The sequence below is a fragment of the Ovis aries genome, chromosome 8 (assembly GCF_016772045.2).
Source record: "Ovis aries strain OAR_USU_Benz2616 breed Rambouillet chromosome 8, ARS-UI_Ramb_v3.0, whole genome shotgun sequence".
In the NCBI taxonomy this organism is placed as follows: Eukaryota; Metazoa; Chordata; class Mammalia; order Artiodactyla; family Bovidae; genus Ovis; species Ovis aries.
In genome coordinates, this window is record NC_056061.1 from 2,850,956 (window position 1) to 2,877,720 (window position 26,765).

Below are 26,765 nucleotides of genomic sequence, written 5' to 3' on the forward strand. Positions count from 1 at the left end.
CATGCATGAGTGACCAGACTGACAACTTTCCATCACAAACGACATTTAGGAAATTGTTGAGACATACTTGCATTGCAGATAGGTGCTTTTATGTTTTTCTTTTGAAAAGCTTTTGAGTTTTATAGAAGACAGTTCCGCTGATAAAGTCACCTTTTACCTGCGTATCTCATGTAGTGATCTTGATTCAAGAATTATTTTCTACTACTGACCAATTGATCAGTTACTCCCGTTAAACTAAGTCGCCAATAGTCAATGACTTATCCAGATTTTATATGTGAAAATGATCTCTAAGAGATGAGCATATAAATGTGTCTATGTGAGGGGATGTACTATATTTCAAAACAGTAGGAAAAAAAGTTCAAATTACCCATCTCTTTCTTTCTTTGGTCTTCATTTCATCACGCACAATGGAAACATGGAAAGGAGAAAGAATTTTCAAGAAATTTACTGAGACATTCAATGAATCGACTCATATACATATTACATCGTCTCTCACACTGGTTCAGAGCTTTGAAGGAAATATATAAACTGCCATCAGAATCTGGATGGAAATTTTGAGAACCATATGAATCTCAGGAAGTAAACATTATTCTACGATGCTTCTTATTAGAATATGAGCCCTAATTCAAAGATTATGCATCCTTAAACTCTTTGATTTCCTTATAATCCTTTTATAGAGGTTGCAAATATATCCTATAGCTCTTAGGTTTTCAGGGCTACTGGTACCAGGAAGTTTTTTAAAAAAATATTTTGTAAATGGATTTCTCATCCTCTGTATGGCATTATATGGTTAGTTTATTCCCGAAGGTAATTTATTTGAGACTTGACGCTGGAACTGGAGTTTTGTTGACTGATTGTCTTTTGAATCGGTTTCATCAGGAAGACTTCAGGGGGATGGTACAATCCACTGTGCAACAGGGTGCAGGAAAAACAAATACCTGCTCACTGAGAGGGCGGTTTGCTGCAGGCAGTTTAGGTGCATCCTCACTTAATCTTTGCAACAACAACTCCCATTACACAGATAAGGGGAGATGCAGAGAGAGGGAAAGCTATCATTTGGAAGGCGGCAGAACTGGTATTCAAACCCTGGCCATAAACCTGGGTTCATTTTGCCATGTCACTACCTGTTTGTGCCAGCAAGGTCATTTGGTGACCAGACTGAAAAAAATATTCTGGACTTTTCTGGGCATATATGTGAATTTAGTTCAGAAGCTACATTCAGTTTTCTCACTTTATGTCTCAAGTGCTGCTGCTGCTGCTACTGCTAATTAGCTTCAGTCGTGTCCGACTCTGTGCGACTCCGTAGACGGCAGCCCACCAGGCTCCCCCGTCCCTGGGATTCTCCAGGCAAGAACACTGGAGTGGGTTGCCATTTCCTTCTCCCATGCATGAAAGTGAAAAGTGAAAGTGAAGTCGCTCAGTCGTGTCCACCTCTTCACGACCCCGTGGACTGCAGCCCACCAGGCTCTTCCATCCATGGGATTTTCCAGGCAAGAGTACTGGAGTGGGGTGCCATTGCCTTCTCCGGTCTCAAGCGCTATGACACTCTGCACACGTGATGGGATTTGCATTGCTGCTCTTTCTGCCTGGATCACAAAGTCATTCACTGTCATTCTTTGATGTAACATGACTGAAACGGCCTCGGCTTCTACTGCTAGACATTTATTCAGGGTTTGTCTCTTGCTTGTTTTCAGCAATAGTTTTCAATCTGTGAAGCTCTGGAGAAAGACCAAGCTTCCTGGGCCAAGAACCTAGTCCTATTAACTTCACAGAATTGTTTTGTTGAGATGCAACTGTCATGAAACAAACTACACACGTTGCAGGTGTATAGTCTGATGAGTTTCACATATACACCCGTGAAGCCGCCACTGCAGTCAAAGTCATACCGCCAAAAGTTTACTGATGGCTGTTTATAATCTTCCCCTTTCATCCCTCTCTGTCTCCCCCTCCTTAAGGAGCAACGGATCTGTTTTCTCTCACTGTAGACTAGTTTGCACGGTGCGGGCTTGCATGCTAAGCCGATCGATTCCGTCATGTCCGACTCTGTGTGACCCTAGGAACTGTAGGCTGCCAGGCTCCTCTCTCTGCGGGATTCTCCAGGCAAGAATACTGGAGTGGGTTGCCAGGCCCTCCTTCAGGGGCTCTTCTCAACTCAGGGATGGAATCCGAGTATCTTAGGTCCCCCGCATTGGCAGGCAAGTTCTTTACCGCTGGGGCCACCTGGGAAGCCCTGCTTTTCATTATCTAGAGGTAAATGCAAATAGAAGTATACCAAACTCCTTTTTTTTTTCCTTCCTGGCATCTTTCACTCAACATAATTATTTTGAAATAAATCTATGTTGTCGTGCATTCTGATAGTCTGTTCCTTTGCTAAGTAGAAGTCTATGATAAGAATATACCAGTTTGTTTATCTACGGCTCTGTTGAAGGACACTGGGGTTGGTTCCAGTTCTTGGCTAATACAATTAAACTGCTGTGGATATTTGTGTGTAAGTTTTTGAAGGAGCATACCCTCTAACTGGGCTTCCCTGGTAGCTCAGCTGGTAAAGATCCACCTGCAAGGCAGGAGACCCCAGTTTGAATCCTGGGTTGGGAAGATCCTCTGGAGAAGGGGTAGGCTACCCACTCAGAGTGTTCTTGGGCTTCCCTGGTGGCTCAGACAGTAAAGAATCCACTTGCAATGCGTGTAGACCTGGGTTTGATCTCTGTGTTGGGAAGATCCCCTGGAGAGGGGCCCACTTCCAAGTTCTTGCCTGGAGGATCCCCATAGACAGAGGAGCCTGGTGGGCTGCAGTCCGTGGGGTCGCAAAGAGTTGGACACAACCGAGTGACTAGGCACAGCATTTTCTAAGTAGACTGAATGATTGTTACAGCAATATTTAAAGTGGAAATTTTACTGCTCCTCTTTATAATTATGGTAATAATAGGTGTTCTAATTACTTCCCAGTTGTGTTGAAAGATTCAAATGAGGTCACTGATCTAAACGTACTTGTTCAATTATAGATCAGGTTTTCTATAATTGAGCTCACACGAAGAGGATACTTTGAGGCTCCTGCAGTTTTAGGTCTTCTGTAGGGGGATCTGGCTCCGTGAGAAAGCAATTTTCTTCGTAACAAGTTTGCTTTATAATATTCTGAGCATTGTTTTAACAGTTAAAAGTTTGCCACACTCATAAGCATATTATTTAGTGTTTTCAGAGGTCAAAATATTTTCTGGGAGACTAATTCTATACAACATAATGGAAATCATTGACAAAATGTGATCAAATTTACATTATAAGCATCCTCGACAGAAATAAGAATAAATTCTTCCAGAGAAACACACATGGGAAAGATGCAATTTCAAGGGATATGTCTTTACAATTTTTACCATGCAAAATTTCATCACCTGACATTTTGGTCTCCTTCTGAAACAGTTTTTTTTTTTTTTTTAAAATTATTAGTTTTTCAATTTATTTGAAGGGTGGGGATAATGAGTATGTGAACATTCACCAAGAGAATTCCTATCATTTCTGTCAGGTTTAACCTAAAATTTTGCTCTTTCACTGCAACGATCTATCCAGAAGACCTTGCGTCTACACTAGTATCCTCCTATCACCTTTTATTCCCCTCCAATCCATCTGATTTCACATGGAGTTACTGTGGAGCAACATCTTAAAATTAAGGAAAAAAAAAAAAACCCAGTTTGCTTTGGTAAATGTTAAGACTTTCATCTTTTGTTGCTTTCGTGGTTCACGTCGACAGTTCCTTCCTCTGGAATTATACAAACCAGAGGTGCCTGATAGCTCGGGAGAAATAAATGGATGGACAGCCCCTCACCTCTCCCCCAACCGAAGCTCTTCTCTGTGAGTGTAGGAACTGCCCTATGGACCTTCTTGCTTTAAGACATCAGATGATGATGAGCTGGGAAGGACTTTGAGTCAGGTCTGTCCTCCCATTTTATACATCCCCCTCCATGCAAGGGATCTCATTCTGCTCACACCAGGGCTGCTATATTTATGCCCTGTGGCACAGTTTTTTTTTTTTTTAATACCGTATTTTGATCCCACTTGTAAATGTTTTGAATGACAAGAACTTAAAGCTGCAAAAAAAATTCTTGCCCCAAATCCTCAACCCACAGCAGACTGTTGAGAAGCCTGCTTGACAGCAAACCCTACAAACATGATGGAACTCTGCTTCAGTGTGGCACTATTTTATTTCATGTCTTCTATTTAAAATTTCAATTTTTAAAATTTTGCATGGTAATACATTACTATGGTTCAGACATCTGAAAGATGTAAAAGTATGCTCAGACATCAGAACGATAAAAAGGTACTTGCCTCTCCACCCCTGTCTACCCAATTATCTTACCCCTTGGGTACCACTCTATTAGTTTCCCTGGTCTCCCCAGGGTCAGACTGATTTGCTTAAACGATGATGGTATTTAGTACTGAATAGGAAAACAGTCAATCAGACAGCAAGGTGACTAACTGCTACTTTTTTGGGTCTGTCTTTGCTGAGGGATTTTCCTAAAAGGTTCTGTAGTGACATTGCCAAGGACAGAGGACAAGCTCTTTGCAGAAAGCCATGTTTCTGACTCCAGAGGGAGGAAGGAGCAGCTCCTGTGTTATGCCTTAAAAATCACCTAAAGTCATGTTCTAATTAGTCAAGTCCTTTATCTCGAATGTATTTAGATTTCAGGATTTGGCAGAGTTAAACAACTGGGGCATAAGGGACCTTAATTCCTCATGACATCGCTTTTAAAAGAGGATAAAGAGATGGTAACTTTAAAAATTGAGAAGAGTCCAATTCTCTTACCTAAATCCTGACACATGGATCTCTTTGAATCCTGGAAGTTTCTTAAATATCTTTTGCATCTGCAGAGAGAAAAACATTTATGAAACCCTCTTTGGTTCTACTGGGTCAGATCTCACCTAACTGAAAAAGCCTAAACACTTTTGATGAGTTAGTGGAGACAATGAAAATGGAAGTAACGATTGAGGCCAAACTCTTTGTTCTCAGTTATTTCTGAACGCGGAGGAAAGTGCTTTGCTATTCATTGAAAAGCTAATAATTGGGTAGTTCTGAGGTGCTTTACTGGTTACCTTATATAAAACGTGAAATAATTTAAGGTAGCATTATTTGGAAGAAGGATACAGTACTTTTAGTTATATGTACTGGGTGGTCGTTTAGTCTCTAAGTCGTGCTCAACTCTTCCAACCCCATAGCCCACGGATTCTCCAGGCAAGAATATTGGAGTGGGTTGCTATTTCCTCCTCCAGGGGATTTTTCCCACCCAGAAATCAAACCCAGGCCTCCTGCATTGCATGCAGACTCGTTACTGACTTGAGTTATGAGGGAATCCCACACACTGAGTAATGATCATATTTTCTGAGTAACTAACACACAGGGCTTCCCTCAGCTGGTGAAGAATCTGCCTGCAACGCAGGAGACCTGGGTTTGATCCCTGGGTTGGGAAAATGCCCTGGAGAAGGGAATGGCTACCCACTCCAGTACTCTGGCCTGGAGAACTCCGTGGACTGCATAGTCCATGGGTCACAAAGAGTCGGGATGACTGAATTACTTTCCCATTCACTTGGTCTCCCCTGGTGGCTCAGATGGTAAAGAACCTACCCACAGTGTGGGAGAAGGGAATGGCAACCCGCTCCAATATTCTTGCCTGGAGAGTTCCATGGACAGAGGAGCCTGGTGGGCTGCAGTTCATGAGGCTGCAGAGTCAGACGTGACTGAGCAACTAACACACACATTATTGTCGGTGTTGTTCAGTCACCAAGTTGTGTCTGACCCTCTGTGACCCTGTGAACTGCATCAGGCCAGGCCTCCCCGTCTGTCACCATCTCCTGGGGTTTGCCGCAACTCAAGTCCACTGTATCACATGATTCGGAAGATTCTGTGATGCTTAAAGGATTATTAAAGTCAGACTGGCTGCTGTACCTAAATAAAATGGGAGAAGCCTATAGTAGATTAGTATATAACAAAAAAGACACAGACAGCTAGAGACAGCAGCTGTGGGGAGAAGAAAGGAGGAGGGGCAAGAGAGGAGGATGGGGTTAAGTATAAAATACCGTCTATAACATAAGTTACAAGGATACACTGTACAATGCAGGGAATATAGCCAATGTTTTATAATAATGATAAATGGAATGGAACCTTTAAAAATTATGAATCACTATACTGTACACCTGTAACAAATAATATTGTATAGCAACTATACTTCAATTGAAAGAATAAAAAAGAATGAGTAGAAAAACAGTAGCAGCAGCTTCTAATCTTATTAGATTCGCTCTTAGATTTACACGGACTTTACGTTTTCTTGATTTGACCTTGCTAATGAGGCATATGATCAGAATGTTTTACAGCTGCAGCACTCAATGACTGCCTGACCCACGGCAGCCTTCTTCTGTCTCTGAGTTCCCCCAGGAGGGATGCTGCTGCTGCTAAGTCACTTCAGTCGTGTCTGACTCTGTGTGACCCCATAGACGGCAGCCCACCAGGCACCCCCGTCCCTGGGCTTCTCCAGGCAAGAACACTGGAGTGGGTTGCCATTTCCTTCTCTAATGCATGAAAGTGAAAAGTCAAAATGAAGTCGCTCAGTCGTGTCCGACTCTTAGCGACCCCATGGACTGCAGCCCACCAGGCTCCTCCGTCCATGGGATTTTCCAGGCAAGAGGACTGGAGTGGGGGGCCATGAGATGGTCCTCGCCAAACTCAGCACAGCATTCTGCATCCCTTCTTCACTGAGTCCCTGCTTTTCTCGGGTTCTTTTTCCATTCCTCTGGCCACTTTCTCAGTCGCCTTTGCTCCATCCTATTAATATTTCTGGCTTCACCCGCTCCTTTAACTGCAAGGATTCTGCAGGTCCGCATCCTCAGCCTCGCCTTGCACTCGTGTTTCCATTTAGGCAGGAAGTTCACCCTGGGCTCTATGTTAGGCTCTTGGGACGCATCACCATGGAGATGTGCCCTGGGCAGCTCACTAGTGGGAAAGCAGGGAGGCAACAGAGACCACGAGGAAGTAATAAGTTTGTAGCGAGGCGTGGGAGGGAGAGGAGGGCCAAAGGAAGTCTGGAGAGGTGAGCAGGACCTGCCCTGTCTGCCATCCCCTGTGCCCACTCCCCTCTACCTCTCATGGGAGATCTGGTTTGCTCCCACGGCTTATATGATCACCTAAGAAACAGCTTCGAGTCCTTCACTTGCAGATCCCAACTTTGCCACTAACTAAATAAGGCTGAACCAGAGTCAGTCTCATCCTTCCCGATCTGCCTGCCTCCCCCAGGCGCCCTGTATCAGTGAGGGTCATGAATACTCATCAGCTTCCATCCAGAGAGCCCAGCAGTCCCCGCACACCTTCCCTCCATGCTCCTCCCATCCAGTCACCAACACATGCGGGTCCAAATCCCCCACGCCTCTCGATGCCACCAAGTTCTCCTTATTCCCATGGCAGGCACACCCTCCCTGTCTGCTGAAATGGTTTTTCTGGATGACGTGTAGGGGAAAGGAAGAGCTTTGGGGGTAAGAATGGCATTTACGACCCTCCACAATTTACCCTGTCCACCCCCAAGTACCTTTCCATTGCTCTTCCTGCCATCCTTACTCCCTTGGCAAATATCCTGTCCTTAAGTCAGTCCTCTTGCCTGGAAAATCCCATCGACAGAGGAGTCTGGTGGGCTGCAGTCCATGGGGTCGCTAAGAATCGGATACGACTGAGCGACTTCATTTTGACTTTTCACTTTCATGCATTGGAGAAGGAAAAGGCAAACCACTCCAGTGTTCGTGCCTGGAGAATCCCAGGGATGGGGGAGCCTGGTGGGCTGCCGTCTATGGGGTTGCACAGAGTCGGACACGACTGAAGTGACTTAGCAGCAGCAGCAGCAGCAGCAGCAAGTCACACTAAACTAACCCCTGTGTCTCCCTAAATACAACCTGTGCTTCTTCCCGACTTCTGTGACTGTTCTTCCCTGTGGCCTAAGAGGCAACATCTACCTTCTGCTCACTGACTGTCCTCCCCACCCCCAATAATTCAAAGGCATCTCAAACATCTTCTCTATTGAAAAGCGTTTGTAACTCCCCAAAGTCAGGCTCCATTTTATCTTCTCCCTACTGTTCTAGAACTTATTGCCATATATCCCACAAGATAGTCGATGAGGGGCATGCTGCCTCCCTCACCGCGACTATGCTTCTTGGACTCTGGGCTTAGGTCAAATTTATTCTACTTTATCTCTCTCCCTCCCTCCCAGTCTACCACCCTTATAGTAGGGACTCAGCAAATTTTGCTTAATCGAGTTGCGTGCATCTTTTCATTCTCTAAACTCATCCTCATGCCTGCATCGTCACAGTATCTAAAATTACTGCTGATGCTATGCTATCTACACCAAGGACTAGAGCAGTCATGCACAGATAACCCCAAGTCACTTACACTGGGCTTTGGAGTGCATCGTGGATTTTCTTTTTTCTAGCAGACTGATTTACCATCTAAATTATATTTTATTGTACCAGTTTTATAAATAGTCCCTCCCCACCCCCCCACCCCGAGTGTGTAATAACTGCAGTGATGAAGGTAGCTCAGCTTTTGGGTGAGGAGGAGATAGCTGTGTACACCTGAGTTTAAACCTTGGTTCTGCTACTTTCTAGCTGCAAGCTCTTGAGTTTATTGTTTAATCTCTCTGAATCTTTGTCTTCTTACCTGGCATAGGATAACAATACATATAGCGTAAGGTTGCTGTGTGTGTGTGTGCTAAATCACTTCAGTTGTGTCCGATTCTTTGCAACACCGTGGACCATAGCCCTCCAGGCTCCTCTGTCCATGGGATTCTCCAGGCAAGAATACTGGAGTGGGTTGCCTTGCCTTCCTCCAGGGGATTTGCCGACCTGGGGTTCAAGCCTGCGTCTCATACGTCTACCTGCTTTGGCAGGCGGCTTCTTTACTACTAGCGCCACCTGGGAAGAGAGTTGGTGATGCTATATTATTTATTTACTTAATCTCTGCCTCTCCTACTGGATTCCTAGCACCTTAAAAGCCCAATTTCCAGTGATTTCCTCAGTGCCCACATAGCACAGAGTCTGGGGAGGGCAGGGCAAGCCTTCAGTCAGTTGTTTTAGACAGACTTACGGGGAGAGGATGGAGGAGGAGATGGCAGCCCACTCCAGTGTTCTCGCCTGGAGAATCCCATGGACAGAGGAGCCTGGCGGGATACAGTCCATGGGGTCACAAGAGTTGGGCATGACTTGGTGACTAAACCACCACCATGGGGGTAGGAAGGACAGGATGACAGTCCCCATAGAGGTTGAGGGCAGAGGGACTGGGGAATAAGTTTCCGTGCCTCCACTCATGTGCCTCACCATGAGCTTGACAGAGGTGAGTAAGGTTTTGAAGAGCCTGTCTTTATTTGGGGCAGGTGGGAAAGCTCAGTGACAAAAACCCTACAACAAATGGCTTTGGGGCCACAAAGCGATTGTCATGCCAGTCCAGTGACAGCCTCGTGGCTCAGATGGTAGAGAATCTGGCTGCAACTCAGGAGACTCAGGTTCGATCCCTGGTTTGGGAAGATCCCCTGGAGAAGGGAATGGCAACCCACTCCAGTATGCTTGCCTGGGAAATCCTATGGACGGAGGAGCCTGGTGGGCTACAGTCCAGGGAAACTTTAAGTGTGAGCTATAGATTCTGTAGCTAAAGGCTCGGACCCTGACTCATCCCTCTTTCTGGCTCGGGATACCAGGGATGCTCTTACACATCTGAAAACAATGTATCACATACAGGATCCTTTCTGGAGAAGCCCTGGCTGCAACGTGGGCAGCAGGGAGCCTCGTGGGGAGAGCAGCCCCGCAGCCCTGGCTCTGGGCGACTGGATTGATTGCTCGTGTCTGTGTCCTCTTTGTGAACCTGGCTGTAATGGATTAAGAATCAACGTTGCTTAGGAGGGTGCAGAAGGCATCCAGGGAGACGATGACAAAGGCCTTGAGTTAATTCTGCTAAATTATCTTCTGGGGACCTTCTGATCATGGAGCGCTAACCACTAAATTGCTAATTAAGTGCCCAGTTAACCTTATTAATAATATGAAATGCACAGGGGCCTTCCTGATTCTGCTGGGATGTGTGTTAACGGGGCTGTAAAAAGGCAGCCGTGTGGAGTTCTCCCGAATGTTTGCATGAGAGAAAGCCTGCAGACAACAACTAAGCAATCCTTCTGACATTTGTATTAAACTGGCCATTAAGTTTATTGTGGAAATTAAATTACTGCCGGGGACTGGCCATTAATTCCTGATTAGGCCTGAATGGCTGCGCTAATGCGAGTGCTGGGCTGCGGTGGGGCGGGCTGTTTCTCTCAGGGTAGCTGCTGGGAGGTCGAACTGCTGGGGCGCCTGGAAGGGAAACAGAAGCGCTGAGCAGAAGTGGTCCCCCGACTGCGGAAGTGGAACCAGAGCACTGGTGTGATGGTCTTTGGGACAAGACTCAGCAAGACATACTCTTCTTTGTCGGACAGATTTTTCAGAGACTAGAAGAGGCATGTGCATTTGCTGATGATGCAAAAATCCTTTCCCACACTTAGTTATTCGGGAAAAATAGAGAGTATAGCGTAATGGTTAAAAGCAGGGGTTCTGGAGTCAGGCTCTCTGGGTCTGAAACTTGACTCTGTCAGTTGGGTGAATTAATTAATCCTCCCGCACCTCAGTATCCTCACTTGTCAAAAAGAGAAATGATTTTAAGTATAGAATCATGTGAAACATGAAATGCGTTTATATATATATAAAATACTAAGAACGGTGCTACTATTTTGATGCAGAACATTTTAGACTTGGAAAGGGACTTCAAGGTCATCTTTAGTTTCTAAATGAGGGATCCAAGTTCAGGGAAGATCCCCAAATTCTCATGACTACCTTGTGGGGAGAAACAAAAATTCAAACTAAGATTTGAAAAAACTATAATTTATCTGCATTATTCTATATCAGGTGGTTTTAGGTGCTTAGAGAATTAACAACAGGTCGATGAAGACAGTCGATGGCCAATTATCCAATTTTAAAACATTCTGACTCTCCTGAGGATTTGCTGAAAAGAATATTTAAAAGAGCAAATGGCAAAGTTCACAGACTATTCTTTAATTCATGCCATCTACTAATCCATGCCTCAGTCCTTCTCTGGTCCATAAACACACTGATGCTTTCTCTTTGAAGTCTGTAGAAAGGATTCTTTACCATTTTGCTGACTGAATGCTGATGCAGGAAGAGATTGGAGGCTAAGAATGTATTTCGTTATTTATCTCCTCTCCAGCTGAGAGGAGGGGAACACTGAATTTTCCAAGTATGAGAAGCGGGTACTGGTGGTTCTCTGACTATGTTGAGTAAGATGCTTGGGCACCCAGACTGTTCAGAAATGTAATTCATGGTTACCTAATCTCACAGATGATTCTATCTTCAGTTGCATTTCTGCAGACAATTACTGAGTAGTTAACTGCCTGCAAAGCTCTGTATTAGGAGATAAGCGGCAGAGATGAAAGAAGCAGCTCCTGACCTCAAGGGGAAGCTTATGCCCTGGTGCTGGTGAGGGGGTCTGGGAAGTGGAGAGGAGTGGAGACCATGAAACCCACAGATGTGTAAGCAAGCAATCTCAAGATAGGGTGATCAGTGCTGTGACGACAGGGAGCCCTGGGTGTTAGCCCAGAGAAGAGGCCCTGAGCCCGGGATGGGTAGGGAGAACACTTCATGATGGTCTGTGCAGTGCAACTCAGGGACGGCATTCCAAAGGGAGGAGGCAGTGCGTGCAAAGACTAATGGTGATCAAAGATTTGCAAGCAGTTTCATTTTTGCGGAGTCTGAAGACGGGGATGGTGAGAAACTGGTGTTAAGAGGAGGCTGGAAAGGAAGGCAGGAGTCTTATCATGGCACATAGATGCCAAGTTTAGCACTGACGTTTGAAGAGCTTTTAATTTAATCAGAAACAGGCAGCTATGATGATGGTCAGAGATAGAAGAGACATCTTGGGATAGCATCTCGATGGGGTTCGTATCACTTCTTCCACTTATCACCCATGGAAAATGCCTTTTAAAAATAACAAGTGTTGGAGAGGATGAGGAGAAAAGGGAACCTTTGTGCCCTGTTGGTGGGAATGTAAACGGTGCAGCCACTATGGAAGCAGTATGGAGATTCATCAAAAAAAAATTGAACTATCATATGATCTAAAAATTCCACTTCATTCCAATTCTGGGGTTTATCCGAAGAAAATGAAGAGACTAATTTGAAAAGATATATTCACCTTCATATTCATTGTAGTATTGTTTACGATAACCAAGATATGGCTATAGCCTGAGTGCCACCAATGTATAAATGGATAAAGAAGATGGAATATATCACACACAATGGAATATTATTCAGCTATGAAAAAACGAAACCTTGACATTTCCAACAACGTGGATGGATCTTGAAGGCATTATGCTAAGTGACATAAATGAGAGAAAGATAAATACTGAGTGAATCCACGCATATGGGAACCTAAAACAAGACAAAACAAAAACCCAAACCAGGCTCATAGATACAAAAAACACACTGGTGACTGTCAGAGGCAGAGATGGGTGGAGGGAAGCAGAAATGGGTGAAAGCGGTCAAAAAGCAAAATAAATAGATAAGAGTAAAAAGAATGCTTGATCGCCAGAAGAAGAGTCGAGGGGATTTATGTGCAGGTGGCTCCCAGATCTGAGTTGTACCTTGGGTTCTGGCTGTGTGGGGTGGGTTTGCTCACCTGAAGCTGAGACTTGGCTGCGACCTCCTGGTAATACGGGGACCGGGAGTTATCCAGCTCTGGCTTGAACTTCTGGTTTGCCAGAGAGATGCTTAGCTCTACTTTTTGCTCCAGTGCATCCTCAGCAGCATCGGTGAATTCTATTTTTCTTTCCTGTGTTAGAGTTAGAAAAAAGAGAAGTGATTCTATTACTGTAAAACATCAGCAAATAGTTACATCATATAATATGTATGCATTGCTATTGTCTCAAGAAGCGGGCTATGAAGCATTAAGTGCTTTTAGAGTAAGTCCTATTAACTAGAATTGGCCTCTGAATTTCACTGAGAGACAAAGTATCAGAGCTCTAGTGAGTTAATTATGTAGAGTCTTCAAGAACATTGTCATTTTATGACTGTATGCTCTTGTGGAAGCATTTACAAACATACACAGACACACTTGTTTACTTTTTATATCCTCTGGTTCATTTAAAATAATATCTCCTCTAGCATCTGGGGGCAAATCTTTACCTTCTCTGGACCTCTGTACTGGTGAATAACATCTGAATTGCTCATTTGATACCTTTGATATATTAGATAGCAGTTTTGTTTAATGGTAATCTTGTCATCCCACAAATAATTCCCTTCAATCCAGAGTGCTTCTCACAGTTCACTGAGTCCCCCACAGCAAAAAACATGAGACCATTTCTGTACAAAACTCTTAGGGAATTTATATGACGAGGCAGGTCACATCCTCAGTAACCTGTCTTGGCTTATTGATTTCATCTTCAGTCACAGTACTTATTTTTTGTCCTTATGTGCACTATAAACTCCTCGAAGGCAGGGACTAAGTCTTGCTCATCTTAGTATCTTTATGTATAGCCCAGTGTTTGCTGAATGAAAAAACTAGATGTAGGTGGGAAAAAGGATGTGAAGAGGAGGAAGTGATGAATGTGAAATAAAATCTTTGGAGCATATTTACTACAGAAGGAGGGACCTATATCAGACTCTGAAGGAGATGGAACACCGGTAATGTGAGAAAAGAGAAGGCAAACTGGAGTTGTCAGAAATTTTGTAGTGAATATGCTTAATCTCATTAATTTTTTTCCAATGGCAGATTTCACTGTTGGTAAACCAGTATTTCTGAGAAAAACAGAGCATTGAAATTTGTTGTTCATGGCAATAGTTCCATCAGGTCTACAGTCATCCAGCCTAAAATCCAGAGAGAATGGCCTGTAGGGTTCTCATCTTTGAGTTTCCGTGTGGAACTGATGAGACTGAACTTCCTGTCCTCATCTCCTGGCTTTGACCTGTGCTTTGGAAGGAGGGTCAGAGGAAAAAGAACGGGCCCGAGAAGCCTCACAGACCTCAGAGAATGGTAGACCTATCACAGTGGCAGCATAAGGATAAAATCCAGCTTCTGCTTTGGGGCCCTTTCCTTAGATTACTTATATCATCCTGCTTATTTACCTTATATGCAGAGTGAAAGTGAAAGTCGCTCAGTCATGTCCGACTCTTTGTGACTCCATGGACTATACAGTCCATGGAATTCTCCAGGCCAGAATACTGGGGTGGGTAGCCTTTCCCCTTTTCAGGGGACCTTCCCAACCCAGGGATCGAACTGGGGTTTCCTGCATTGCACGCAGATTCTTTACCAGTTGAGCTATTGGGAAAGCCCATATGCAGAGTACATCATGCGAAATGCCAGGCTGGATGAAGCTCAAGCTGGAATCAAGATTGCTGGGAGAAATATCAATAACCTTAGATATGCAGATAATACCACTCTAATGGCAGAAAGTGAGGAGAAACTAAAGAACCTCTTGATGAAGGTGAAAGAGGAGAGTGAAAAAGTTGGCTTAAAATTTAACTTTCAAAAAACGAAGATCATGGCATCCAGTCCCATCACTTCACGGCAAACAGATGGAGGAAAAATGGAAACAGTGAGAGACTTTATTTTCTTGGGCTCCAAAATCACTGCAGATGGTGACTGCAGCCATGAAATTAAAAGATACTTGTGCCTTGGAAGAAAGCTATGACCAACCTAGAGAGCATATTAAAAAGTAGAGACATCACTTTTCCAACAAAATTCCATATAGTCAAAGCTATGGTTTTTCAAGTAGTCATGTATGGATGTGAGAGTTGGACCATAAAGAAGGCTGTAGAAGAATTGGTGCTTATGAACTGTGGTGTTGGAGAAGACTCTTGAGAGCCCCTTAGACTGCAAGGAAATCCAACCAGTCAATCCTAAAGGAAATCAGTCCTGAATATTCATCAGAAAGACTGATGCTGAAGCTGAAGCTCCAATATTTTGGCCAGCTGATGTGAAGAGCTAACTCATTGGAAAAGACCCTGATCCTGGGAAAGATTGAAGACAGGAGGAGGAGGAGGCGGCAGATGGCGAGATGGTTGGTTGGCATCGCTGACTCAATGGACATGAGTTTGAGCAAATTCCAGGAGATAGCGAGGGACAGAAAAGCCTGAAGACCATGAAGAGTTGGACACAAGTGAGTGACTGAACAGCAACCACCGTACATTACTGAGACTTCCCAGATGGCCCAGGGGTAAAGAATCTGCCTGAAAATGCTAGAGACTCCAGAGATGCGTGTTTGATCCTTGGGTTGGGAAGATCCCCTGGAGTAGGAAATGGCGACCCACTCCAGTATTCTTGTCTGGAAAATCCCATGTACAGAAGAGCCTGGTGGGCTACAGTCCACGGGGTCACAAAGAGTTGGACACAACTGAGCATGCGGGCACAAGGGCCTTATATCACTGCCTTCTTGTGGGTCTGCTGCCTGCCTGGTGCTTCCGCAACTCCACCACTGGAACAAAGGGAGTGATATTTGCCTGCTTCTGCACTGTCTGGGCCCAAAGGCTTTTGGAGGGGTTGAAAATATCCTCCTTTTGATTGTTGCTGTTTAGTTGCTCAGTCATGTCTGACTGATTGTGACCCCGTGGACTGTAGTTTACTGAGCTTCTCTGTCCATGGGATTCTCCAGGCAAGAATACTGGAGGGGGTTGCCATGCCCTCCTCCAGGGGACCTTCCTGACCCAGGAGCTGAGCCTGTGTCTCCTGCATCTCCTGCATTGCAGGTGGATTCTTTAACCACGGAGCCATTTGAGAAGCCCAAATCAGGTAGTCAATTAAAAAGTCTCCCTTTAGTGATAACCAACACTCAATTCCCTAACAATCCTCTCATCCTGAATGCCTTTTCACTCCAACAGGGTGGTGACCAGCATTGCTTTTTGCCAGAAAACACTGCTTTTATTTTCCCCCAGCTCGACAGGCAGGATTTCAGTCATTTGGATATTTTTCTGGACTATTCGAGCTGGACATAACTGAGAAAAAAGCCTCTGTCCTTGCTGTCAGGGTGGGATTACACTTTGGTGGGGAAAGGACTTTGTTGATGAGTTGAGAGACGCATTCATTCATTCATTCATTCCACCATCATTTATTCACTGTAATGCTAAGTGAAAGTCCTGTTAGTCAAGGTCATGTTTAAAGGGCTGTCTGTATATAATGTTGGCCCATTCTAGTAAGCTGTAATAATTAGAAGGGGGTAGCACTAATGACAGCGAATGGCCAGCCCATCCCTGTTTTACTAATAAAACCAGACAGACATGCGAAGAGCTAGACTGAGTCTGAGAACTTCTTACTTTTGTAGGCACTTTGGTGTCTGGGAGCGTGTAGTTGAGGATTTCGTTGAGCAGTGTGTCATCGGTAGGGAGAGGCAAGGGCCTGGGTGAGACACTGGCCATATCTGCGGAAATTTTAAAAAGAACAACAATGAGACTGTTAGAGTTTAAAGTAGAACAAGGTCACGATGTCACATGCTTTTCCTGTCACTCTGGAAATTACAGATATCAGAACTCGTTTTCTTTCAAGATCACATAAATATGTTCTTGGGCAAAATATAACTCATACCCTTGATCCCGCTTAAATTCCTCATTACTCCTTTCCAGGACCCAAGCTTGGTGCTCCCCTAGATATGTCAGTTAAGTGATTTTTGCCAAATGAGATCTGGTTAATTTTTCTTTTTGTGACTATATTAAGGACACAAAGATATCCTATCTTGAATTTGTTTGTTGGAAAATATTGGTAATGATTGCCTCCAAGTGGTAGGATAGTGGGTGATTTGGTTTTCCATTTATTCTTTCCTATATTTTCTAAGATTCATGCTATGAGTTTAAATTATAAAGTTAGAAATACAGTCAGTTTTGAAGCAGTGCATTATAAACTGTGTCAACTTCAATTAAGGATTGCTTTTCAAATAACATGCTTTCAGGATGATGTGTTTTAAGGTTCAGAAGCAGATGAAATGAGGACATCTAAGCTTACCTCTTGAAGACACAGGGGTTTGACCAAGCTCTCCTAAGGTCTCTGTTGTGACTACTTCATCTTTTCTATTAGCACAATAGAAAATAAAAAACAGGCGGTGAAAAGGAGCTTGGTGACAACAGAGGAAACACATTTAACACATTTTCTTGTATTTAGACCTGAAAATTAGAGAGAAAGTATACTTTAAAACTAGGTTTGCCTATTCTTTTAATCACAAAAGTAATCTTGAAATATATTTTCATTGAAGAAAAATTCAAACAACTTTCAAAAAAATTATTTTTGACTCCAGGGTTTTTCCTAAGCACCTTGGCTTTTTGTAGTCCTGGGGAGCATTTTCATGGTAGACAAAGGTTTAGGGGGCTTGAAACTTTATAGTCTTACTATGCTCCAACTGTGTCCTTGACATCAAAGACAACTGGTCACATGAGCTATGACTGAAACAATCTTGCTAAAATCTCAGACCCTCAAACCTGCAAACTCAGAGAGTCATTAAGTTTATCTGATAAAGTAACTCTTGTGGTTACGATAATGAGAGACAGATAGATTTTTGGATAATGCAGGTGTATTAAAGCCCTATTCTGGACATAATCATTGCCCACCATGGTGACCTGCTGGGGACCTGTGTGTAGGCTTGCAGCGCCAGGGACTGTCAGTGTAGATGATATCCAAGGGCAAATCCAAGGTCATGGTTATGGGGCTGTCTGCATATAATGTTGGCCCATTCTAGCAAGGTTTATTTAGAAAGGAGTAGTGCACCTGCCTGGAAAATCCCATGGATGGAGAAGCCTGGTAGGCTGCAGTCCATGGGGTCGCTGAGGGTCGGACATGGCTGAGCGACTTCACTTTCCCTTTTCACTTATGCATTGGAGAAGGAAACGGCAACCCACTCCAGTGTTCTTGCCTGGAGAATCCCAGGGACGGCAGAGCCTGGTGGTTTGCCGTCTATGGGGTCACACAGAGTCGGATACGACTGAAGCGACTTAGCAGCAGCAGCAGCAGCAGCAGCAGTAGTGATATCTATTGAAGCGTACTGAATGATTTCTTACTGTAAGCTATCAGGTCTCAAAGGATGGTGTCTGAGTTTGTACAACATAGCCATGATGGACTGTTTGATCCAAACAGCAGCTCATGCTGACAGCATACCAGAAGTAAGGGCGAGGTCCTCAGTTGTAGGGTCATGGAAAGGTGGGACTCTCCAGGGGGCTTGAAAGGAGAGCAGGATTTGGATGTCTGAAGAGAAGGCAGGTTCTCCAGACAGAGAGGAAGACTGCAGTCAGAGCCCAGGATGAGCAGGGTGTGGGCTGGACGAGGTGGGGAAGTGTCATGGTGACCGCGGTAGGGTCATGGTTTGTGGAGAAAAGGCTAGAAAGGTCAGGGGGTGAAAGCTTTGATTAATTAGTTTGGCCTCTTCCTCAGTGGAGGTCCTAACAGGGAACAGATGGCTCACTCAGAGTGTAATCTGAGCAAATTTTAACAAAGGCCTTGCTAAGTCATGGGACAAGTGTGAGAGCAACCACAAGGGTGAGTGCAGAACCCATGGCTGGTAACAGCGAGGGGCCGAAAGCTCCCGTCATCCAGGACGGGTGAGGAGATGGAGCAGCGATGCCAACCAGAGGCCCAGAAGGCTCTGTCGGAAGAGATGGCTGCCTGACAGGGGCGGAGTGGAGGCTGAAGGAGGCCAACCGTCTGGAAGACTTTGCAGGCTGGAGGTGCAGGAGGTGATGCACTCCTGACCCCCACTGTCTGGTCCTTCTCAGAAGTCAGAGGCCAGGGGAGGCGAGTGAGGCAATCATTCCCGCTCAGCCCTTGGCACAGAGCAGGTGGAGATGGGTGGGGAGGGGAAAATCCCAAGGGCCAGAGGAGGATGTGGGAATATTTTCAAAAGCCATTGAACCAAGTTCAGTGCCAAAAAGGGCCTATCTCAGACATATAAATCCAGCGGAAGTTATGCAAGGTAAGCAGGGGAAGAGGTTAGAGGCAGGAAAACCTGTTAGGGAGACCAGATTTGACTTTTTTCACCATGTAAATAAAAAAGGTCCTGGACCAGGTGGTGGCAAAGGGAGCAGAAATGAATGAGCAAATGTGAAAAGCACTGTCAGTAATTCCTATAGCCCAGTTTGTGTCTCTCTCTGCAGCATTGTTATCTTCAGATTTAGATTTCTAAATGTTATATAATGTGTGTGATTTGTGAGTTTAGAGTTTGGCAACAGCATCTCTCTTTTTAAATCATTTTATCGAATGTACTTTTCCTTTGCTTTTTTTTTTTTTTGCGTTTCGATTTTCTTATTTGATATTCAGTTCTTGTTGAAGGCATAGCTCAGTGCTTCAGTAATTTAGTTTGAGAAATACTAACACTTTATAGAATACCAAATGAGAGTTCAAAATTCAGGTTGCTCTCTGATTGCATTAAATATGTTTCCGATGTAACTAATATTTTTCAACACCTCTAAAAACAACTATTTTAATTGCTCTATGTCTTATAAGTAAAAAAAAAGCATATTAGGTAATTGTCACCTGGTTAGCATTCATTTTTATCTGCAAATGTAGCGCAAACATCTATCTCAGTCTATAAGGTCTATCCATTTCCCTTTTATATACTCGTTTATCTTCAGCAAAATACATGCACAAATTGTCTGTCAGAATTACCTACTCAGATCTCAGCAGCTGAAATAATATAAAGGCATAACAGCTCAGTCTCACTCCACCGTGTGATCCTTCAAAAGTCAAGAGCATGCCGCACTCTATTTTGGGTACTTACCTCTCAAGGAAGTTTCTCTGTTTCACTCTCTGCAGAAAGATAAAAAGTCATTTTACCAAGAGATAACGCCAACTGAAGAGCCAGAGTCTATTTTCATTCCTCTTTCTCTTTAAATTTACTTCAACCTACCTGTGCAATGTTATTTTGCAGAAATGAAATTACCACTGGCCTTCTCAGATCTTTCCAAGCATTTCTTCAACCAACCCATACCCTGGGGAAACTAATTCTAAAGGGGCCAGGGCTGGCGGCCTGGGAGCTACTTTGGACTAACTTACATACCGTGTTTGGACTGACCTGCTGAAGAAGATCCAGGTGCTCCTGGGAGTTGCTGAAATTTTTCCCGATGTCGAAGAGGCAGAAGGTCTCCTGCTGGCAGACGCTGACCCAGTCCTGGTATTCCCCCGGCTCAGGGAGGCGATCCAGAAAGATCCGGTAGGCTTCCCACACCGCCTCCTGGCAGACTGAAAGGCAGCGTGCCTTAGAAGATGCCACATCCTTAGAAGATGCCCTTCTCCCAACCCAAACACAGTCCTAAACATGGAGAGCTTTGCCATGGCTGATGTTGACACAGTAGCTTATAGCCCATAGAGATTAACGCATTCAACAAGTATATATTGAGCAGGGAGAAATATATACCTGGGAGAAATACTCCCAGGTGTGTATATATGCACCAGGGAGAAAAATAAAAGAAGGGAGATAGGAATACGTATGTGTCGGTGACTGCTATTTATAATAAGGTGGCTGAAGAAGTGCTCATGATCAAGGGGACTTTTGAACAGTTTGGGAAGAAGCCCCAAGGCTGAAGAACAGGGAGCGCACTGAAAGACTAGCAAGCAGGTCAGCTGTGGCCAGGGCAAGGCTGAGAGTCACAGAGGCTGAACACAGAAGGCTGTGGTGGGAGGCGCACGGATGGTACAGGACGTGTAGCCCCGGCATCTTCTGCTGGGCCGTGGGTACCTGTCTGGATCTGCAGATTTGCCAAGGGGTAAACAGTCACACATACATTTAAACACTCAAGTGTCTAGATCTCAGCTTTCCTCGCACGCTTTCCTAAATTTCCCTCAGGACACGACTTTTCCTTCCTCATCTGCCCCTTGGCCAGCATCCTTGCCCGACTCCCCCATCCCTGACCTTTCTGTGGTATGGTGCCCCTGGGCTGCCACACAAAGGGTGTTTGAAATAATTGTGTTTGAGGTTAAGACAGGGAGGGAACTTGGTTGACGGATAGCACACGGTTTTTGCAAGTAGGGCAGTTTCTGATTCTTTGCGTTAGAAGTCCTAATGGAGTCAACAGCTGATACATCATTAAAAATAATGATGGCAGATCCCGGTGTGATTGTTTGCCTAAAATGCCAGAGGAACTTGAGGAATAAGAATATCACTATAACAGAACTCCATCTCTTCCTGTCGACTTTTTTATGTATCACGTTTTCCTAGCAGTTAAGCGAAACTAAGGAAAAGAATAGAGATAAAATTGGTGTTAAGTTCTGTCTAATGTTTGCAATGCATAATAGAAATAACAAATAATGGCACATGAATTAACAGAGGAAAGGAACAGCCCCAAAGCAATCCCATCTCTCCAGGGCAGAGGTGAGGAGAGCTTAAGCTACAGGCTCTTCATTTAAATTGGCCCTTTCCAAAGCCTTGTTCCTAACTTTGTATTCATAAACATTAGTTACCCAAAATCAAACAACTGAGCTTACATGCATCTGTCAGGACAAAAAATAAAAACTTTTGTCAAATTTACATCTACTTACTTTAATCAATCCTATATTAAAAATAATTATAAATAGAACTGAATCCAGAAGAGATTTCTGAAAATAAGTAAAATAAGTTATTTACTTAGGAAATAAGTTAAAAAAATTAACTTCAGTTTATGTATATTTTGTTACTGAGGAGTATCTTCAAACACCCCATAACAGACTCTCAAGTATGACATAAATCACATTAAGATAAGACTCTGCAGTGAGAAGTGGGATGGAAATGTGGATGTGTGGAGACAGAGGGACCATGTGACATTGCCTGCTGTTAGGAAGAGGTGTTCATGCATTTGTAAAGAGTATTTGATGGTAAGTATTGAGCCTGTGGTAGATTCCACTGTATATGGGAGAACGCTCTAACTCCTGTTTTATTTTCAATATCAATATTTACAGCTCACCAAATTTACACCTTATCCAATTACTTAAGCTTATAACGAAAACTTTAGAAGAAGAATGCAGTCAGTCAGTTCAGTCACTCAGTCGTGTCTGACTCTTTGCAACCCCATGGACTGCAGCACACCAGGGTTCCCTGTCCATCACCAGCTCCTGGAGCTTGCTCAAACTCATGTCTATGGAGTCAGTGATGCCATCAAACCATCTCATCTTTGTTGTCCCTTTCTTCTCCTGTCTTCCATCTTTCCCAGCATCAAGGTCTTTCCAAATGAGTCAGCTCTTTGCATCAGATACTGATGTGAAAGTATCAAAGTATTGGAGCTTCAGCTTCAGCATCAATCCTTCCAATGAATATTTAGGACTGATCTCCTTTAGGATGGACTGGTTGGATCTCCTTGCAGTCCAAGGGACTCTCAAGAGTCTTCTCCAACACCACAGTTCAAAAGCATCAATTCTTTGGCACTCAGCTTTCTTTATGGTCCAGCTTCCACATCCATACATGACTACTGGAAAAACCATAGCTTTGACTAGATGGACCTTTGTTGGCAAAGTAATGTCTCTGCTTTTTAATACACTATCTAGGTTGGTCATAGCTTTTCTTCCAAGGAGCAAGCGTCTTTTAATTTCATGGCTGCACTCACCATCTGCAGTGATTTTGAAGCCCAAGAAAATAAAGTCTCTCACTGTTTCCATTTCTTTCCCCATTTACATCTACATGCCATGAAGTGATGGCATGCAAGGGGGGACTGAATTTACAAATTATTTTAGGGGATTAAGTTACATTTTTTAAAAAGTTAGATGATTTCAGTCATAAGCAATTGCAGTATATTGATTTTTTCCCTCTGGAGGGGTGGGAAGCAAGTGGAGGCTTTGGAACAGAAGTTGACATCATCTGATTTCCTAGAGAAACCCTCTGAATGCCAGGCAGAGAAAAAGGTTTGTGAGTTGTGGGGAGGAACGAGATATGAGAAACCTAGTTTGGAGACTTTTATTTCTATGATTTACCCTCCCACACTCCCCATCTGGTCCGCATCTGGGTTTCTCTTAGCTTTCTGTTTTGAGAAATTAAGAGAATTCCAGACCAGCAGAAGCTCAGGCCATTTATCATCAGCAACGTGACCAGAACCCATAGAGCTGGGGGTGGGTGCAGCTCCCACCACTTGGAATGAGCCGTTTAAGTTGTCCACCTGTGAAGTGTGTGTTCCCTGGAGTTCTTCCTACATCACCAAACAGCCTAGGCTGAGACATTCAGCAGAAAGGCTGAGGTCCTGTGGTCAGATCTCAAGTAACTGTGAGGAGACTGGGGACTCAGGGCTCTGATTTCTCCAAAATTCTTGTGACAATTCTTCCCAATCGATTCAGAGAAGGATGGTGCAGAGTGGTATACCAAAGGGTTAGAAAATTCCAGACGCCTCCCAGCCCCTGAGATCTTTTGATACCTCAACTTACAAGGTTTTTATTTGCTATGCCTTCAGTAAGGATGGATGACTGTCCCGGTGAGTCACGGGCTGGTGCCCCTGTTCTCCTGATCACAAAAGGATTCTTTCTCTTGGTTTGTGCTGAGCTTCCAAGAGGGCAAAAAAATGACATCAGGGGAGTCACCAAAAAAAAAAAAGGAAAAAGAAAAGAAAAGAAAAATTGTCCCTCAAAAATAGTCTAAAGAAAAGACACTGGCCCCTAGATACATCCTAACATTTTGATCTCTAGAAACTACAATGTCTTAGGGAAATAAGTCTTTAAGCAGCTTCAGCCATTTGTGCTTCAGGGAGAATTTTCTCTCAGAACATTGGTGAAAAGTTTTAATGGGGATAAGGGCTTTCTGTGTCCCCAAGGTGTAAGAAAAGGTGTCAGGCAAAAGAGCAGGATTATCTGGGCAAATCATTAAAATGCAGGTTATGAAGTAGGTGTGTTGTGGAGTCTGAGTACCAGCATCTCTAGCTGGTTCCCAGCTGATGATGATACTGCCTGTCTGTGGACAACAGTTTGAACAGCAAGAACCAGGGTTCCCTCCGTCTTTAGCTTTCTCTGGGTCACACAGTAACATGAAAGAAAGATCTAACTTCTATCTAACTTTTAATGTTGGGGCTGGGAGAGAGTGAAGACAGAGGAAGGGAGAGAAGAGGGAGACATGGGGAGAGTGGCTTCTCGAAGGACTCACAGAGGACGCTGAAGGGAGGCAGCCCCGGCAGTCGTCTAGGTGGGCGCACAGGGTCCTGCCTGGGAATCCACCAGAAATGACCTTGGCTCTTGTGTCTGTGCTTTCGGATGAGCATGCCTGTGATTCCACCAGGAAGCACAGAACATTTTCCCTTGTGTTGCTTTAGGACTGGGAAAAGAAATAACTCAATATTCCATTTGATTTGAGGAATGTGGATGCTGTCACCCCTAAATTTGAAAGATAATTTTATAAAAGCAGCTATGAGAACAATAAGTGGGTTACTCTGTCAGAGAAATGCCACTTTAGAGCTGGGTCTTAGTTCTAGTTTCTTTGTGAACCAATTTGTTAGACTTAAGAACACTATGCTGATGAATAGTAAAATTTCATATCACCCAGGGGCAGCCATGAAGATAATGGGCTGTCACTGCTGTGGGGAGAAAACAGTGGCTTGTTTCATCCAGGGAAGCAAGAATGAAAGAGCCAAACCTAATCAAGGATAAAGAGCTATGAATAAAATTCAGAGCAAAGAATTTGGTTGCAGCAATGAGTAGTCTAGTCTGCAAATTCCTGTGATGAATCCTATTTGTGAATGTCGTAAAAGATTAGAAGCTACATGAAAATAGGCAGCAATAGCTGTGTTCATGGTCAGTGCGATGCATATATTATGCATTTGTTTTTCTATCTATTAACAAATAACATGAAATTTACCAGCGTCATTAGCTGACTACTGTGTCGTCACATTCAAAATGAATGCTTTACAAGCAGCACAGTCTTTTCTTTGCACTTCCAATGACTTCCGGCATCCATCAACAAGCATTTACTGAGAAACTGCTACACAGAGGTGCTGGGCTAAATATTATATTAATAAAGAATATTAATATAGTGCCCTTGATTTTCTATAATTAGAGTCCTCCTTCTGACTCTGATCCAGTACCTGTCATTTCTCTGCAGGTGTGGCTTCTGTCAAAAAGCAAGTATCTCTTTACTTCCACATAAAATGAGGCATACAAGGAACATAAGGCTTGGTATTTTTGATACTGTTAGCTAATGCTGCTTCCCCAAGTCAATAAGAATGCCCCACATTAATTTCAGTCCTTGATGTAAATACTTCAGAATTTGGTGAGATGTTAGTGTGAAGACATACTCTTCAGTTGTCATAACGTGTAACACATCAAGGCTAGAATTGAACCAGCTTGCCCTGGTCAATAAGTCTGGAGCCAGGTGACTGTGCTGTTTGTAAATCCCATTAACACCTCTGCATTTATCTTGGTAACTACTGCTAATTTGTGCCTCTAGGTCTCCCAGCGTCAGGCCTTTTTGCTGAATCAGCAAACTTACCAAGAAGGAAGGGAGGATCAGGATTGTAATGCGGTTTTTGAAAAGTGAGATCTTAAGTCATCAATTAATTTGCTTAGTTCCCTGATGTTGCAATCATTCTTGTGCTTCTTCATAATAACAACATTCAAATTCAGTACTGGGCTTTGGCAGAAATAAAACAAAGAGGTGAAACCCGTAGGTGAAGGCTTTCTGGTGGCTTGTTAAATGCCCTAATGGTTCTGTGTTGTAGAGGACACAGCTTTAAGACATACAAACACAGATCTACCATAGTTTCAAAGGTTTATTAGTCACAACTTTCAGTTCAGTTGGCTATTTTGTATAACTCTTGTGACTGAAGCAGAAACTGGAAGTCCTGGGCTGAAGACAACCTAAGTATGGATGAAAGAGAAGAGACAAAAAGAGGGGAAGTCTGAACAGGCTACATCTCTTTCCTTACCTCTCAATCTATAATAAGCTTGAAGACTGGCTAAAATCTGTTCCATGGATTCCTGCGGACAGACTTTAACCCCAGTTGGGAAAAATGCTGATCTTTTGGTTCGATGCTTTGCCAAATCGAATATTCGTCTCATGGTTGACACTTTGTACGTTTTTGCGGTATTTTTGGTTGCTTCAATTCTTGGGGCATTATCTATGTCTTTAATTTCAGAACCGTATAATTTAATGGAGAGATCTGTAAAAGAAAGATTGATTTCCTGGTAATAGTACTCAGCCATAAAATAAAATAAAATAAAATAAAATAGCGCTATTTGCACCAACATGGATGGACCTAGACATGATCAGACTAAGTGAGGTAAGTCAGAGACAAACAGCATATGATACTGCTTGTGTGTGGAATCTAAGAAGATGATACAGATGAATTTATTTACAAAACAGAAACAGACTCACAGACATAGGAAACAAGTTTATGGTTACCAAAGGGGAAAGGAGGGGGGAGGGATAAATAGGGAACCTGGGATTAACAGATACACACTATTACATATAAAATAGATAAACAACAAGGTCTACCATATAACGTGTGCTTAGTCGCTCAGTCATGTCTGACTCTTTGTAACCCCATGGACTCTAGCCTGCCAGGCTCCTTTGTCCATGGGAATTCTCCAGGCAGGAACACTGGAGCGGGTTGTCATGCCCTCCTCCAGGGGAATCTTCCCAACTCAGGGATTGAACTCAGGTCTCCTGCATTGTAGGTGGATTCTTTACTATCTGAGCCACCAGGGAAGCCCACTATATAACATAGGGAGCTATATTTAATATCTTATAATAACCTATAATGGAAAAAAATCTGAAAAAGAATATATATATGTGCATAACGGGATCACT

The 26,765-nt window shown here is 43.6% G+C and overlaps 1 protein-coding gene across 1 annotated transcript in view; it reads right to left on the bottom strand.

Moving 5' to 3' along the window:
• Positions 1 to 26,158, bottom strand: part of IMPG1 (interphotoreceptor matrix proteoglycan 1) — a 131,892-nt gene extending 105,734 nt beyond the window's left edge. The window contains 10 exon segments of the mRNA XM_027972730.3: positions 368 to 388; positions 4,796 to 4,854; positions 12,728 to 12,880; positions 16,357 to 16,375; positions 16,377 to 16,411; positions 16,413 to 16,460; positions 17,052 to 17,103; positions 19,797 to 19,825; positions 20,091 to 20,257; positions 25,882 to 26,158. Of these exon segments, the coding sequence (XP_027828531.2) occupies positions 368 to 388; positions 4,796 to 4,854; positions 12,728 to 12,880; positions 16,357 to 16,375; positions 16,377 to 16,411; positions 16,413 to 16,460; positions 17,052 to 17,103; positions 19,797 to 19,825; positions 20,091 to 20,257; positions 25,882 to 26,158 (860 nt within the window).
• Positions 26,159 to 26,765: the final 607 nt, after the last annotated feature.